This window comes from Drosophila virilis, chromosome 2 (assembly GCF_030788295.1).
Source record: "Drosophila virilis strain 15010-1051.87 chromosome 2, Dvir_AGI_RSII-ME, whole genome shotgun sequence".
NCBI classification, from domain to species: Eukaryota; Metazoa; Arthropoda; class Insecta; order Diptera; family Drosophilidae; genus Drosophila; species Drosophila virilis.
The window spans coordinates 10,756,207-10,772,563 of record NC_091544.1 but is presented as its reverse complement, the minus strand read 5'-3'; the positions used below and the strand labels follow the sequence as shown (position 1 = coordinate 10,772,563).

The window sequence follows — 16,357 nt, the reverse complement described above, 5'->3', positions numbered from 1 at the left end:
TTACATTATGAATTTGACGCACTGTCCAATTAAATAAATATTAATTAAGGTTGAGTAAAAGTTCAAACACTTTTAATGAGGTAAAGTCCAACAAAATAAATACATAATATTTCAATTTAGGCACATGCCACGACTTGTTAGCATTTCATATATTATTGCTTTCAGTTCCTAGTCGCGAAAGTTTTGTATAAACAAAAAGCAGACATGGTTACAAATTGTATTTATATTTCTGTCTGATGTTGACTAACTTTTTGCCAGTCCTCAAAAAATGTAAAACCATTAGAACTCCATCAAAATAAGCCATATACAGGGTTTACTATTGTTTTTTTATTCATTGTTCCTTATAAAAAAAAACTGAGCAAAACAAGGGGAAATATTTTTTTATTAATTTTTTTTTAATAGATATATAAAACAAATAAAAATATTTTTGCATTGGCAATTGATTTATGAGCAGAAAACAATTTACGACTCAAATAGTGCGGAAAATGCTGTAAAAAAGTTTATTTTACAATTGGGTTTTTTATTTATTTGCTCCGCACACCGAATGATTTAATTATAAAGCATTCAGACTATAGACGTCGGGAAATATTTTTTTTAAATTTATTTTACCCTTTTTTAGTATGGCTCTAAGCTGGTCTTTTGTCTCTTCGCAGTGGACATCTGTCGCTTTAAATATTTATGTGCATTTTTATTTGAAACAAAAACATTTTCAATATTTTTTACGACGTTGCATGATAAATACTGAAAAATACCCTATGAACAAATGGGAAAAAAAAATAGAGCTTAGGACGCGTACGTAATAATTATCTAGACGAGTATGTTGACACGCCTGTTGGCAGTTGGCCCTGACAGTTGCCAGACGGTTCGGTGGCAGTCGCTGACATTGAAAGAGTCCTTTTTAGCGGGTGCTGCTAATTGCGGGGGGCGTTTTATAGCCGCCAACGTTTTGCCAGGCAATTTGATGCATTTGCGTTTGGGCCAAAGAGCCAAGGGGCGTATGTGTGTACTTAGAGAGTATGCCTTATTAACACACGAATGCACACACATAAAGCTACACACACAGACATACAGACACACACTAACTGACAGAAGCACACCCATAAAAGTGGAAGAAAATTAATTAAATTTCAACAGGCAACAAGAAGCAAGGAATGCCTAGCTCAGCCGACCCTCCTCACACAATCCTGTTGATTTAAGCAATTCCGTACGTGTTTCCATTAGGCTGCAATTCAAGCTTGATTATTGATGGAATGAGTGGAACTTTGCACTCGCATCCGATAAGTTCTCTCTAAAGGCAACAAATACAATTTTCAAGTTGAATGCAATTTTAATTAATAGCAAATCAAACAAACTTCAATCAAATGCCCAAAATAAACTTTGCCAGACACAAGAAAAGTTTTGTTTGGCTGCAAAACAGCATAAGCTGCCAGCAGCACACACAAAAGACCAGTGGCTCAAGTGTTTTGAATCCACAAGATAAAGATACTTAGTCATATGCTAACTCAAGATCCCTTTGCGTGTGCACCTTTATGTTTTCATTTACAAATTAATATGTATGTGTCTGTCTATCTACCCAACTGACAAAGTATGGGAACATAATGTTTGCCTTTACACATTCAAAGCTGTGTGTGTTTGTGTGTGTGTGTGTGTGTGTGTGTGAACTCAATCATAATAACAGCAAATGTGCTACAACAAACATGTCTTTGGCTAAATTGAATGAGCTTTTAAGTGTATTGAGATTGAGACACAGACACAAAGAAATAACAGAACAGATGTGAAACTAAATATAGATAGAAAGATGGAAAGATATTTCAATTACGAAATTAATGCAGCTGAATTATGTTGATATCAATTTAAAGAGTCCGTTTGATATGCCACTAAATGAATTGAATTGAAATCACATTTAATTCATAAATCAGATTAAAATCTTAAATACACTTCAAATGATACGGCATATTATCAAAACAAAATTTCCCGTGATAATAGTTGATTTCTCAAATTTAATTTGTAAGAAAAATTTCTTTTGCTAGCCAATTGCCAGCATTTCTGTTATGTAAAGAGCATCTACGGGCACTCTTTGGAATTTAAACGTGGGCTGCAGTTAAGTTTTGCGGTAGGCGGTTTACTTAAAGTTACACAGCCAGAACAACAACAACAACGGCAATAATCATTGAACAATCGTCACTCAGATCCATGGCAGTGCATACAAGCGTAAACCACAGAGCGCAAGTCCTGTGGCATGAGCACAATATGCACTCCAACTCCTACGGTGGCTGCTACCTGATTTTGGTCAGGTGTTTAGCCGGCGGTCACCTTATGAACGCAACCGGGCGAGCTTTTGTTAAGCCCCATCCACGGGTATTTGGCATGTGCCATTGTATTGTTCACATTGTTGTTTGGTTTTGCGGTTTGTTGTCCTTGTTATTGTTGTTGTTGTCCTGAGTATTTTACGCAGGATTTGAATGTGTGTAATTAAAATTTGTTCGCCTGTAGCTATAATATTAAATTGACGAGAATACATCGCCAGCTTTTGTAGCTGATTTTTAAACTGCATATCGCAAAGTACACATACAAACAACTTTTTTGATTTGTGATATAAATACATCTACATAAATATATTTAGTATCAAGTATGTAATAAAATGCATCGCGCATGTTTGCCTGCATAAATCAATATAATTATTTATTGTTTGTTTAGCTTATTGCTGATATTGATGTTGAATTAGCAGCAATAATATTTGATTAAGTCTGTGGCTAAACAATATTTATGTAAGTGCATGACGAATTGTGCTAAAATGTGATATATATATACATATATAGATTGTGCCTGTTTTAGTACATTAACTGTATGTAGACCCGAAACCCCTGCAAGAGAGCTAAACCTTGTTTTGTGTTTTCAATACCCCCTACTCCACAAAAACTCCAAACAAAACCCGCAAAAACCCCATCGAAATGCACAGGCAATGCACTCATCGCACTCCTGCAGTGAGGAAGATGAGGTAATGGCCGTTTTGGAGGCCCTCCAACAGGATGCAGCCACAACTAATGATGAAACCGAAGACACCGATGATGTTTATGACGATGAGGCCGCTGAGGCTGAGGATATGTTTGATGCTGACGTCCCTTTGATGTCGCCCACAGGCAGCCACAATAGTGCCAGTAACTGCAACAACAACAACAACAACAACAACAGCAATCGAAATGCAATAGCAACAACAGTTGCATCCATTTCCGCTTTGGCCAATATTAATCTAGATAATTGCAATGCGAATGTCTACAGTGGTCAGCAATGTGCCAACGACACCAAAGCACAACAGCAACATCAACATCAGCAGCCACAGCAGCAGCAGCAGCAGCAGCAACAACAGCAACAACAACAACTACAACAAACATTGCCAATTACCACAGCCAACCAAACGTTAAATTGTCCCACATTGAATGCAAATAGCAATAGCAATAGTAGCCAAACCAACTCCAATACGAATGCCAATCCGAATCTGAATGCGCCACCCAGCGATCACCCAACATCCCCCACAAACCAACAGCAACAAGAATCCACAGCAACAGCAACAGCAGCAACAGCTGCAACAGTTGCTGCCGCAACAAATTCACTACGAACCAATTCCAATACGCACTCGAATTTACAACAAACTCAAAACATTTCCTCCAGCTTAGAGATAATCCTATCGCCAATTATACAAAGTAGTCGCCGGTAAGTTTATTTCTTGGTTTTCCCTTACATTTTATACTTTTTTTCTACTTATTTTCGAATATTGTCGTTTGACTTCTGCTGCAATATTTTTTTTTTCTTTTTTATGCCAGTATCGGCCATTTAAATGTTTTCCCTTTTTATTTTATTTGAGTTCTTTGCCAGTTTTTTGTTTAGCTAACAACCAGATACTTTTATACTGTTAAGGTGCGCCCCTTAAACCACCCGCATGCAGCCACAGCAACCACAACAGCAACTGCAGCCTTAAAAGTGAAACGTAGTTTGAATTTCCCATTGCAGTTGCGGCGACTTAAGCCCTGACAATGTGTATTGAACCCCCAGTGGAGATTGTGTTTGAATTGTTGTGCTAACAAGCAATATGCAATAAGCAAGAACTACATTTAATACGTTTAGTACAAGTCTTTAACGTTTAAGTCTGTTTCTTATATGCTGCTGTTCAAGTAGAATCTATTCGTTAAAATTTTCAATTAGTTTCCTCGTGTTTTCTTTCGTTACTAGAATCATGAAATTTGACTTTCAAACTTGACCAGGTGCTTAATATACCTGTTAAATATTTTGCAGTGTGTTGTTTCCATTTCGCGTGCAGGAGTTTATTTAAATTGATTTATACTGATATTGCAGCTTCTTTTTTTTTAATATTAGCTTCTTCGATATTTTGCCAAAGCTACGGAACGAACAAGAGAAACCGATTCTTATACCAGGAATTAACTATTATTATTTTAACCATATAATTTAAGCAGGTGATCAAGATTTCTTTCAGCTGCTTCCATTTAAAATCACTTACACTCATCTCCAGCTCGAAATTTCTTAATCAAATTGCCCAACAAGCCGCACACACATAATACCGCGCCTTAAAGAGCGCCAAGACCCAACCAAATAAAACAGAATAAAAACATTATAAATTATGTATTAATGTGCCTGTTAGGCCTATGCGTGGCTCAACGTTCAGTGGGTGTGGCAGGAGCTCCCTTGACGGCAGCTTTCGTTTTGGCCTTTAGCTTCTCCGTGGGGTTTCTTAGGCATGTCCAAAGCCAAAGCACTTTGCCAGCTGCCAATTTTCAATTGCCTTCGAGAAAACTGGGAAACAATGTAAAGCGACAATAACAACAACAACGACGGCGACGGCAACGACGACAATGATGGGGAAATGTAGGAAAATGGAAAAGACTTTTCCGCGTTACATTCGTTTTCATTTCAATTTCACTTGGCGCTTGCTTTCATTTTGGATTTACATTTGATTTGACTGCCTCTCGCCATTTGTTTCGGTTTCTGCTCCTGTTTCCATTTCCGTTTCTATTCCTGTTCCTGTTTGTTTATTTTTGCTCCATCTACGTTTTTACGCTCGGCATGGCAAAAGGCGCACAAATATTTATGCGACGCGAAGACAATGTGATTGCCACAACGAAATTCGACAGCCCATTTACAAATGAATAGGTTAATGTCAGCGGGGAGGGTCTGGACGAGAACTGAATTGTGGGCGTGGCCGTTGCCCTGTTTATGAGCCAAAGTTCAGGCAGCGCACAAATTGACTTTAAACATGTCAATTTAAATTTGCTTCTGTTACGAGAACGAGCGGAACCTGTAGTGGAGGACAGCCAAAAAAAATATATATATATATCCCCTGCTCTTTCAATTGTCTCCCCGGATCTGTTTGCGCCTCATTAGCGCACCCCGAAAGGTCTTTCCATACATTTGCCCATCCATTTACATTTGTTTTGAGTTTCGTCACGAATATTACTCATACGCCGCATTGCACGCAGCCATTGAAGCAACAAAACGACAATTTCACAACAAATTAACTGCGCAGCCAGGCAGGCAAACATTCATTTCAGACATACTATATGAAGATATGATATCACACTCAAGGGCACACACACTGATACACACACGCACATCTGCTGGGGAAAAAGCGACGAAAAATTGCAATGAAAGCTAAGCAAATGACCTTCAAACTCGATAAGCGAAAACAAAACAAGCGAAAGTGCTAAAAATATACATAATTTTCACCAAACACCCAAACATACACACACACACACACACACACATAAACACATGGACATCCAGAGAATATAAAAAAAAAAGAGCCTACACACACGCATAGCTGAAAATATGATAGCTCTGGCAAAAGCAGAAAAGCAAAAACATTAAAATTTACGAGGGTAGGCAAGTGCCGGGCAAATGATACTTCCCGGTCGATGTCCTCGTCTATGTGCCCAGCCAGGCCTCTAGCGCAACATAAATACAAATTTCAACACAGCAACACACAAATACGCAATGAAAGGCAAAAAGGCTCAGCGCACTACAACAATTTCATATCGCACAAATACTTGCGCAGCCAAATAAACAAAAGACCAAAAAAACTGAAACAAAATGTATAAAAAGAGTTTAGGCTCATAAGGAATTTGAAATACTCTGCGGCGTCAATGTTATGTAATATGATGATATGATGGAGCTGTATAATCCTTTCAAGATTTGTATTATAAGTATTTTATTTTTTTACTATTAGTTAGAATTTATCAAAAATAAGTGTTACATTGATTTTAAAGTTTACCAAAGGCCGTTACAAATACTGTATCTTAAGCAGCTTAAAGCTTAAAGCAAAAATATCCAAGAAGTTCGAAAAAAGTTTGTACGCTTTTCAAAAACTTGATATATTTTTTCAACATCTTTTCGGCAAGATTACCTCGTACAAGAACTTATCAAAAAAAAAAAAAAAGAAATATAATCAAATCAATCAAGTCAAACGAAATATATTTAAATGCCCTAACAAGTTGATCCGTGTTGTTAGTATAGTGTACTAACAAAGTGCTACTCCTTGTCTATCGTTTTGTTTCGTTCGCATCGCCCATCGATTCGCGACTTTTTGTAGTTGGCTCGTGCCACATGCAAAAAGGGGCAAGTGAAAGTAACGCAAGGGCAACACAGCAAAACTTTACGCAGCTTGTGCTTGACGACAAAAACAGAAGAAAAAAAAAAAAACAGGGCGGGGATAAAAAAGTGCTGAAAATGTTGAAAGTGCCGTGGCGGCATTCGTAAATATGCGGCACGCATTTTTATAGTAGGCGGAGAGATAAGCTTATGAACGTCTATATAAAACGTCGACAGCGCCGGCGTCGCAATTATTTATATATATTTTATTGGTTTGTCAGGCTTTTGAAATTAAGTAATTATTTGTGTTGTTGGGGCGCCCAAAAAGCCACAACTAGATAAAACAGCAACTACTACAAAAATATTGCAAACATTTTACTTTTTCTACAAACGCTTAAATTATTTAATGGCTGCCTGGCCATAAAGTTTAGCAAATATTTTAAGAGCTTTTATATTTGCTTTGTTTACCTAAACGCATAACGCATACGCACAGTAGTTTAGAGAAAAATGAACTAACATGCCACAAATACACACACGCACATTCACATACTCACGCACACGCACACGCACACTTTACAACTAGGATAAGCCACACAGAATGGCTTAAAGCCTAATGCGATAACAAGCTAAAACTTTTTTCTAATAAGCGAATGTTTGCATTTCTATTTTTCATGCCACATCAACTGCAACTACAACTACAACAACAACAACAATAATAACAACAACAACAACAATGCAGAGCGCAATTGTAAGCGAAATGAGCACAGAATTGTGAGAATTAGCTAAATTTAATTTGCAATAGCCAACGCCCGCCCACAACGACAATGCCCAGGCTCAGCAGCAGCAACTGCAGCACGTTTCAGTAGCATCTGCCACAGTTTGCGCTTCGGCGCCGCCGCCGACTGCATTCTGTAAACTTTGGCTGCAGCAGCAACAGCAACAACAGCAGCAGGAACAGCAACAGCGGCAACAATTGCAGCAACAGCAACAGCTCTTCGAGCAGCAACAAGCTTGGCTATAAGCAACAGCAACAACAACAACAATAACAAAGGCAACAACACGTGTAAGTGCAAAGTTAAATGAAAACTACATGCGGGTGCTCGCACAAAAGTATGCTATGGAAAACAAAAAGAGGCAACTGCAACAGCAACCAGTAGCACCAGCAGCAGCAGCAGCAGCAACCAACATCAACAACAATAAACAACATTTAAAAGCCGTTGGGCCAAAAGTTGTGCAAAACTTTCGACTCGACAACAACTCGTTGCGGGCTTTGTCGTTGCAAATTAAATGTACATTTTGCCAACATGTAAATAGATAATGTCTGTAACGAATCTTAAGTATGCCTGTGTACAGTATGACCCTGTGAGTGTGTGTGTCCTGCGTGTGTGTGTGTGTGTGTGTGTGTGTGCTAAGCAAAAGATCAAATTGTGCTTAAAACTAATTAGCTAAACAAAACACTTTAAAATATGCATGCAAAATAAGTAAACGAATATACAAAGAATTTCGAAATAGCTTAGGATGCGCAGCAAATAATCAAAAAGCCAAAAAAGCAAATGTAACTCCCAGATAAGAGGGCACACAAACAACAAAAGCAGCAGCAGCAGCAGCAAGGACAACAATAACAACAACATAAAAGCAAAAATAAATTGTGCGTTAATGATAAGCGGCGCGCATTTCAGCGGCATAAAATTTATTAAAATATGCGTGCGGCACAGACAGCAAAATGGAAGATGCCCCAAAAGCAGGCGGCACAAAGATATTTATGCTTACGAGCACATATATACAAATATGTATGTACGTATGTATGTTGAGGCTTAGCCGCAGCTATACGCAAACACACACACACACACACACGCGGAGGCAGAAAAAAAAACACTTGCGCTTCCTGGCCAAGGAAATCGTTAGCGATAAATATAAAATTTTATTGTTATGCGTGTGTTGCTTCCGCATATGTGTGTGCGACTGTGTGTGTGTGTGTGTGTGTGTGTGTGTGTGTGGCCTGCAAGTAAATTAAATATGCTTTTTTATTAACTACTAAGAACCAATTTGATACGCATACAAATAATGCCGCAAAAGTAGCATGAAAATTATGTAAAATTTAATTTTACTTCAATGGAAAATTCAACTGAAACAGATGCAAAAACAGAAGCAGAAAATAAGCCAAATCAATTTATTAAGTAGCCCATAAATGTAATTTAAATAAAATTATATAACACATTTATGTATATCTATATGTTTATGTGCATATTTGTGTGTGTGTTAACCATTATGAAACTAGCTGTAATAAAAATAAACAACTTACTTACTTACTTATGCCAACAACGTCCAGCAATTTCAATAATATTTATGTAAGCGCAACCCGCAAAGAACAAACACACACATACACACACACACACGCACACATAACAAACACTATTTTGACCATATTTTAAGCCCAATTTAGTTTAATCATTTGCAAATAATTTAAGCGCAAATGTATCTATGTATCTATTCTTTTACGCGTGTGCATGTGCGTGTGTGTGTTTGTGTGTGTGTGTGTGTGTATGCGTCGATGTTTGTTCCATGTAAATATATATCTCTTTTAGCCATTTCTCTTCAGCTCGTCAGTAAAAAAAAAATAAAAAACACTAAATTGAAACACTGCCACTATTAAGAGCTAACAATTATTATAATTATAATAGATTACTTTTTCGTGGAATAATTAAAGCCACTTATGAAAAAAAAAAAACAAAACGTATATTAAATAAATAACATAATTCGAGTAAAAATATTGTACCCAATGTAAGTTGATCGATTTTCTTAGCACTTAATCAAATTAAAGAAAAAAATTAAAGTATCAACAGGCAAAAAAAAAACCCATAATTAAAATGAAATATTATAAATGTATCTGTGTCTAACAAGATTTTACAATGAGTGTGTCACTTTTATATATCTAATATATATACGATATACAATATACAAAATAACTGCAAATAAAAGCATTTTATACAACAACAACCAGCCATCTCTACCCTCGTTATTATTGCCAATGCAGCGGCAAAAACCGTTCTGAGCATGCTGACCCCAGGGTAAGAGAACACTAAAAATTGTTAAGCACAACAAAGCCAAGCCCGATAAGCAAGTGGCCAAGACAAAGGGCAGTAGACAACGGCGACAGGCGACAGGCGACAGGCGACAGACAAAAGTTTCAACTCGAACAACGTGGACAAGGAGCGCCAATTCTAAGGACTCAAAATTAGCAAACTTAAACGACGAAAAGAAAGCATCCCTTGAGTTATCACTTAATGCGCCTTAGTAAAGACGAGTGTCACGCTGATAACAATGCTTACGACTGTAACGATAAGCGCAACAAAGAAAGCTGCAACATAATTGAAGTTGGAATATTCTTTAAGATTTAGGCATAGAAAAAATGTCCCAAAAGAATTCGAAAAGGTACTTGTGAATTCTGTCTAAGATGAAATTAGTGATGTCCGGAAAAAAACATGACAACAAAATATTCTTATAGTTCTCCTTATTGTTGACATTTATTTCAAAAACGTGCCGTAGTCACATTTCCACACATAATTCTTAAATAGGGCTAAAAATTCTTATCTTATGTGATTAAACTTGACACCTGTATTTTGTGGTAAAACGAAATGGTTATAAAATAATTAAATTGATATATTGGCGATTATAAAATATTTTAGTTTAAAAGCACTTGTCTATCTCTGTACCAACTTTTATTAATAGTATTCGAACTCGTGGCCCCTGCGTATTTTGTGGGCCAAATAGCTGGCAAACATGCTAGCCATTAACTGCAAGAATTTCGAATTAGACAGGTTTTGCAAGAAACAAACTAAAAACTTACAATCACTCCGGATACAATAAGTACTCCGATTTTGACAACTTTCGCACTCGAATCCCACACATGGGCAAAAGCATCTATACAACCCCTTTTAAATAAAGGTTCCGGGCAAGTTTGACTGTTTGGCAAGCCACAGCAGGATGCGGGAAGACGTTCACCATTGTTTATGTAGTCTATGAAACCATTCATGCCGCAGCATTTTAACTATAAATAAGTTTAAGAGAAACTAGTAGTGTTTTTCTTACAGGGACAGGCAGATAGGTAAACTCTTACCTGTCTTTCCAATCTATGCAGAATTCTGCCATCTGTCTCGCGTTGTTTCCACATAATTTTTACAAAACTAACCACATGGTTGCGTATTTCGTAATATTCCATCCAGACATAGATGACAAAGGTTATTTGGCAAGCAAATAAAATTAACATAACTAGCGAGTACTGTTAACATAAATATTGGCATTAAATTGTATTAAGCAGATCAAAGGAATTACCACTCACCGCGCGAAGCTGACAGGGTTGACCGCACAGGGCACCGCAACAACCCAACAGCGAAATGACAAATACCAGGGTGCCCAAAATTAGCGTTACAATCGACACACTGTTCACAGTTAACAACTCCTTTGTGTTTGAAACATCTTTGATATCTAGCACCATTAAAGTTCCCAAAATAGCTAGAGTTGCCCCACATATCTACAAACGAAAAGGAACATTTATCTTCTACACTGTAGATCTTAATGCTTAGCAGACATCTGAGAAAAGTTGCTGAGTTTAGTAAAAATATCTTGAGCAACATAACATTTTATACCCTGAACCAATTAAAATTGGGTATAAGGGTATATTGTATTTGTGCAAAATCCAAATGTATGTAACAGGCAGAAGGAACATCTCCGACCCCATAAAGTATATATATTCTTGATCAGCATCAATAGCCGAGACGATCTAGCCATGTCCGTCTGTCTGTCCGTCCGTCCGTCCGAATGTATGAACGCAAGGATCTCAGAACATATAACAATTATAGACTTGAATTTTAGTAAATAATAAGAGCTAGAGTCCCCAAACTTGACATATTGCTTCTAAAATAGAATATATATATGCATTTGATGTTGGAAGAAAAGGGTGCAGGGTATCCCCTAGTCGAGAGCTCCCGACTAGAACCTCTTACTTGTTCCATTTAAAAATACATTTTTCGATCTATTTTTTTTAAACCATATCATATATTCTGATGTTGGTAAGATTTTGCAGAAATGCAGCGACATGGTAGACTTCGTAACTTTTAAGTTAAATTTAAATAACCCTGCCGGTCCTGCCGGCTCCGAGATATGAAACAGAAAGGCAGGTCTTTGCAATGTTTAATTGCCGTAGCCTTACATCTTTACAAGGAACTAGTTTAACTAGTATATATATCAAAAATATATATACGGATTCAAAGAGTTACACATGCACGACCACACTACTATACCCTGTAAAAGATATAAGCATAGGTGGCAGTGAATGTGACTCATGATTCCTTCAAATGCGGGCACCGATAACATTCCAATATTAAGCCGGTAGGTCATTTTACTTACAATAACTTTATAAATAATTTATTTCGCGCAATCTGTAGCTGTTTTAAAATTGGCAAACACTTATAAAACAAGCAATCGAGTACTGCAACATGATATTTACATATACATCGAAAGCGAAAGATCAAATTGACAAATTACTTTAGCTTGTGGATTCCAGAACGAAAAAATAACTTTTAAAATCGTTAAAAAATAAATTAGATCTAATTATTGCCTGTCTCTTCAATTCAGTAAATTATAAAAATCTCATTTCAATATATTTAGATGGGCTTTCAAGAAATTTTTTAACAACAATCTAATTGTGCCCAAATATTAAAAAAAAAATATTGATTAAATAAGCCAAGTTAACTCAATTACTAAAAATAAATGTTGATAATTTGTTGAATAATCTGCTTAAGCTTAAATACAACAGGAAGACTCGGCATAGATGGATAATTGATTAGATGTCCTAGTTTTTTGGATAGCCGTCACGCAAGTTCAAAAAAATACATGATAATAACAAATATTTAAAATATTAACAATCTGAGTATTTGTAGTGATCACAGCAAACACTATTTTAATTCATTTACCAAACACAAAACATTGAACAAAATCAACAGAAGTTTCACTAGTCCTGCACCACAACCCATATTGTTAATGTTCTGTCAGCACTTGTCGTTCGACTGAGGACTTTCAGTTCCCGTAACCAACTACTGTTATTTTCTGATATCAAAAGTTCTTATAATACAATATCGGAGACTCTTTTCTGATTAAGCTTAGTCACAGTGTTGCGATTAAATAGGCGGTTTACTCTCTGAACTAAACCGTTGACCGCATGAATGCGGGTGCATATTTTGTATATATGTCATCATATTAAAATCTAGCAATTAATTCATAAATCTATAATTGCTCTTTCTTTATTGTAATGTAAGATGCTGTCTAGTTGTTCTGACCGATTGACTGACTGACTGACTGGTTAAAAGCGCACAGCCAAAACCCCAAGAGAAGATCTTCCTGTAAATATAATTATAAATACAGAGTACTCTTAAATAATGTCAATTATTGGGTATATTTAAAGTAAAATATGAGAAAACCAAGTAGGTATTGGCCTAAAGGTCGGTAAAGCAATCAAAAGTAAAATAGGGACATTGAAATTATCTAAAAATAAAGAAAACAATAGCCAATATACTTATGTCTTTAAAGGCCGATTCGTTATTCTCACCCCCCAATAATTAGGTTCATATTATTTGTCTTTTGTAAAAAATCTAAGATATAATCCAAAAAAAAAAAAAAGAAAAAAAGAACAATATATATATATAAATACAAATCAATTGGAAAGCAAAAAATGGCTGCCAAGAATATGAACATAAATAACAAGCTGACCACGGTGGTGGCCACCGCCGGCTATGGCCCGGACACGATGACCGAGATCAGTTATATGGACAGCAAGGTCATTGGAAATGGCAGCTTTGGCGTCGTGTTTCATGCCAAACTGATGCCCAGCAACGAACCGATAGCTATAAAGAAAGTTTTACAGGATCGTCGCTTCAAAAATCGCGAGCTGCAGATCATGCGAAAGCTGAAGCATCCAAACATTATCACCCTCAGGTATTTTTTCTATTCCAGCGGCGAAAAACGTGAAGATGTTTATTTAAACCTTGTTATGGAGTATATGCCTGAAACTCTATATAAAGTGGAGCGACAATACGCGCGGGCCAAGCAAACCCTGCCCGTCAATTACGTTCGACTCTATATGTACCAGATGTTCCGAAGCCTGGCCTTTATGCATAGCTATGGCTTCTGTCATCGTGACATCAAGCCGCAGAATATGCTCCTGGATGCGGAAACAGGTGTGTTCAAGCTGTGTGACTTTGGCAGCGCCAAGCAGTTGATTGCCGGCGAGACAAACGTATCGTACATCTGCTCCAGATATTATAGATCGCCGGAACTCATATTTGGTGCCACACATTACTCAACAAAAATCGACATGTGGAGCGCTGGATGCGTGGTGGCTGAGCTGCTGTTGGGGCAGCTAATCTTTCCTGGTGATTCGGGCGTCGATCAGATTGTCGAGATTGTCAAGGTAATGGGCACACCCACGCCGGAGCAGCTTCAAGAGATGAATCCAAACTACAAGCAATTGAAGCTTCCGCAACTAAAGGCGCATCCATGGCCCAAAGTGTTTCGCATCCGAACACCACCAGAGGCAATCGATTTGGTATCCAAGCTGCTCATATATACACCCAATGACCGTGTGACACCTCTGATGGCCTGCGCGCATCCGTTCTTTGATGAGCTGCGCAATGAGCCCAACCAGCAGCTACCCAATGGACGCCCTCTGCCGCCATTATTTGACTTTACGGAATATGAGAGATCCATCGAGCCAAAACTAGTGCCTATGCTGATGGCAAACACCAACTCCGAAAAACCTGATACATCAGGCAGCTCTGGCAATCGGCGGGCCGCTGGCGAAGAGAACTCACCCCGACTGGACAGCAATCAGTCCACGCTGCGTAAACAGGTCAAGGAACCATCAGATCTAGTATTGAAACTGGGCGACACTGTTCGCGCCCAAAGACCAACCCCTACGCAGTGCCTGCAACGAAGGGAGCTGGGCAATGGCGACCACGTCGGCAGCACAGTGGTCTGCTTTGATGAGACGGAAACAGATGTCTGCGAGGAAGATGTGACAACAGATGCGGCTGAAGAGCAGGGTGCTGAGGAGCAATACAACAGCACTGATAGCCCCTCTTCGAGTGATGTGTTTGAGGAGCAGCAAACAGATGACGATGACGATAACAACGACGACGACGACGACGACGACGACGAAGCCGACGTAGTCGATGATGATGAAGAAAACGCAGATGATGATGATGATGATTAGGATGATGATGAAGTACACTAAGTATTGTTATTGTTTGTTCACAAATTCCTCAACGCAACAATTGATGAGAGCAATAAAAATTTAACGTATATCGAAATCAAGGCCCGTAAATCTCGGAAGAAGTCGCCTCCCCCCCAATTGCCTTTGGGGGGCTCTAGCGGTAAATAAATGAACTGAACGCACATTTTGGTCACATCATTTATAAGGTCGAAATGTCGCCACATTCGGCTAAAACAGACGCCCGACACACGCCAAATGGACATGGGAACGCCTAAAAGTATGCTTAATTATTAAAATGCCGCCAACACAAGGGGTGAAGTCTGGACGCTGTCATGAATGTCGTCCTAGCTGCCCTCTAAATATAAATTTTCGCGTTTTATAGGGCCAGCACACACACACACACACACACACACATGCAGTCATACTGAGGAAACAACTACGAGCAGCCAAATTAGAATGGGCCAGAAAACAACACGCACACATGTCCTGCTGCGGGCGGCAACGGCTCACATTTCCTGCCACATCCATCGTCCTCTGACTCCCAATGTGTGTATGTGTGTGTGTTAATGTGGTAAAATGAATTTTCAGTTTCATTAGTTAAATTGAATAATGGAAAACTTTGCTCGCCACATTTGCCATACGCCTCGCTGTTGTTGTCCTTGTTGTTGTTGCTTTTACTAGCCTTGTCCTGGTCTGCCAACGAAAGTTACACTTCCTGCACATACACACACACACACACACGCGCGAACACAGCACGTAACAACAAGGCTTTGGAGCAGGGCAATAAAGCAAATTTATGCAAACGATAAATTTCGTGAGAGAAAATGTTTGTTTTGTTTTCACCAGCTCGACTTGGCTTGGCATTGTTGTTGTTGTTGTTTTTGCTACTGTAAGTGGCAGTGTTGCAAAAGGCGCTAAGTAACACCTACCCATTATTTGGAAAGTTGTTGAAAGTTGTTGTCCACGGCATTAAACAGGGAATACTTATAATTTAAGCATACAATTTCCGAAGTGCTTGTTACGCGAAATTCAATATTAAAAATGTGTAAGAATAAAACTTAATGGGGATATATAAATTATCTTCTTACTCAAGCTATGTTATAACTATGATATGAATATGGATTTATAAAAACTGGCGTAAGTCTATGAGGCTTTCGTTTTGTTTCTACCTCTGCTTTTTTCATACGTTGCATAAATTGCCGGGCATTATTTTACTCAATCAATGAACGTGAAAAGCAGATCATGCTTCTGCGGGTAACTCGAGCTGGTTATAAATAAATGTATCTCTTGAAGCCCTCATTAATCCATTGACTCACAATCTCTCGACATTCGCTGCATCTGATATCAAATTTATTAACCTACACATAATCTTAGACTTTTTCTACCTCACGACCAGGCTGTTTCTCCAATCGCCACAAGCAGATTCACAATGCTTGTAAATGCTAATGTGTTTAATCAAACAATATCTGACCTGACGAGTTCATCTACTAAATA

General features: G+C 38.1%; 3 protein-coding genes and 1 long non-coding RNA gene across 12 annotated transcripts in view; 3 read left to right on the top strand and 1 right to left on the bottom strand.

Moving 5' to 3' along the window:
- The window catches only part of LOC6631040 (band 4.1-like protein 4), a 62,890-nt gene extending 54,990 nt beyond the window's left edge, over positions 1-7,900 (top strand). For 5 of the 8 annotated variants that reach the window (XM_070206713.1, XM_070206712.1, XM_032439005.2 and 2 more), the window contains 2 exons: positions 2,960-3,711; positions 7,337-7,540. In XM_070206713.1, coding sequence (XP_070062814.1) covers positions 2,960-3,711; positions 7,337-7,349 — 765 coding nt within the window. In that variant the 3' untranslated portion in view covers positions 7,350-7,540. Of the gene's footprint in view, positions 1-2,959; positions 3,712-7,336 lie in introns of all 8 variants that reach the window. The other 3 variants (XM_070206714.1, XM_070206716.1, XM_032439011.2) reach the window with 2 other exon arrangements.
- LOC138910878 (uncharacterized) lies at positions 3,718-6,449 on the top strand. Its single transcript, XR_011416026.1, has 2 exons — positions 3,718-4,259; positions 4,372-6,449. It is a non-coding gene; the product is annotated as an uncharacterized lncRNA (long non-coding RNA).
- A 2,212-nt stretch (positions 7,901-10,112) lies between the features above and the next one.
- LOC6631042 (tetraspanin-3) lies at positions 10,113-12,701 on the bottom strand. Of its 2 annotated transcripts, none has more exons than XM_032439243.2 (5): positions 12,004-12,158; positions 10,937-11,128; positions 10,715-10,876; positions 10,445-10,645; positions 10,113-10,391 (listed from the first exon to the last, which is right to left on the bottom strand). In XM_032439243.2, exons 2-5 carry the CDS (start codon positions 11,090-11,092, stop codon positions 10,320-10,322), a joined length of 591 nt encoding a protein of 196 aa, XP_032295134.1. In that variant the 5' UTR covers positions 11,093-11,128; positions 12,004-12,158; the 3' UTR covers positions 10,113-10,319. The 2 variants fall into 2 exon arrangements, with proteins under 2 accessions (XP_032295134.1, XP_002054216.2); XM_002054180.4 differs by lacking the exon at positions 12,004-12,158 and adding an exon at positions 12,570-12,701 and having other exon boundaries at positions 10,115-10,391.
- A 385-nt stretch (positions 12,702-13,086) lies between these two features.
- On the top strand, positions 13,087-14,960 carry gskt (gasket). The gene has a single exon (XM_002054181.4). It carries the CDS (start codon positions 13,325-13,327, stop codon positions 14,861-14,863), a length of 1,539 nt encoding a protein of 512 aa, XP_002054217.1. The 5' UTR covers positions 13,087-13,324; the 3' UTR covers positions 14,864-14,960.
- The last annotated feature ends 1,397 nt before the right edge of the window (positions 14,961-16,357 follow it).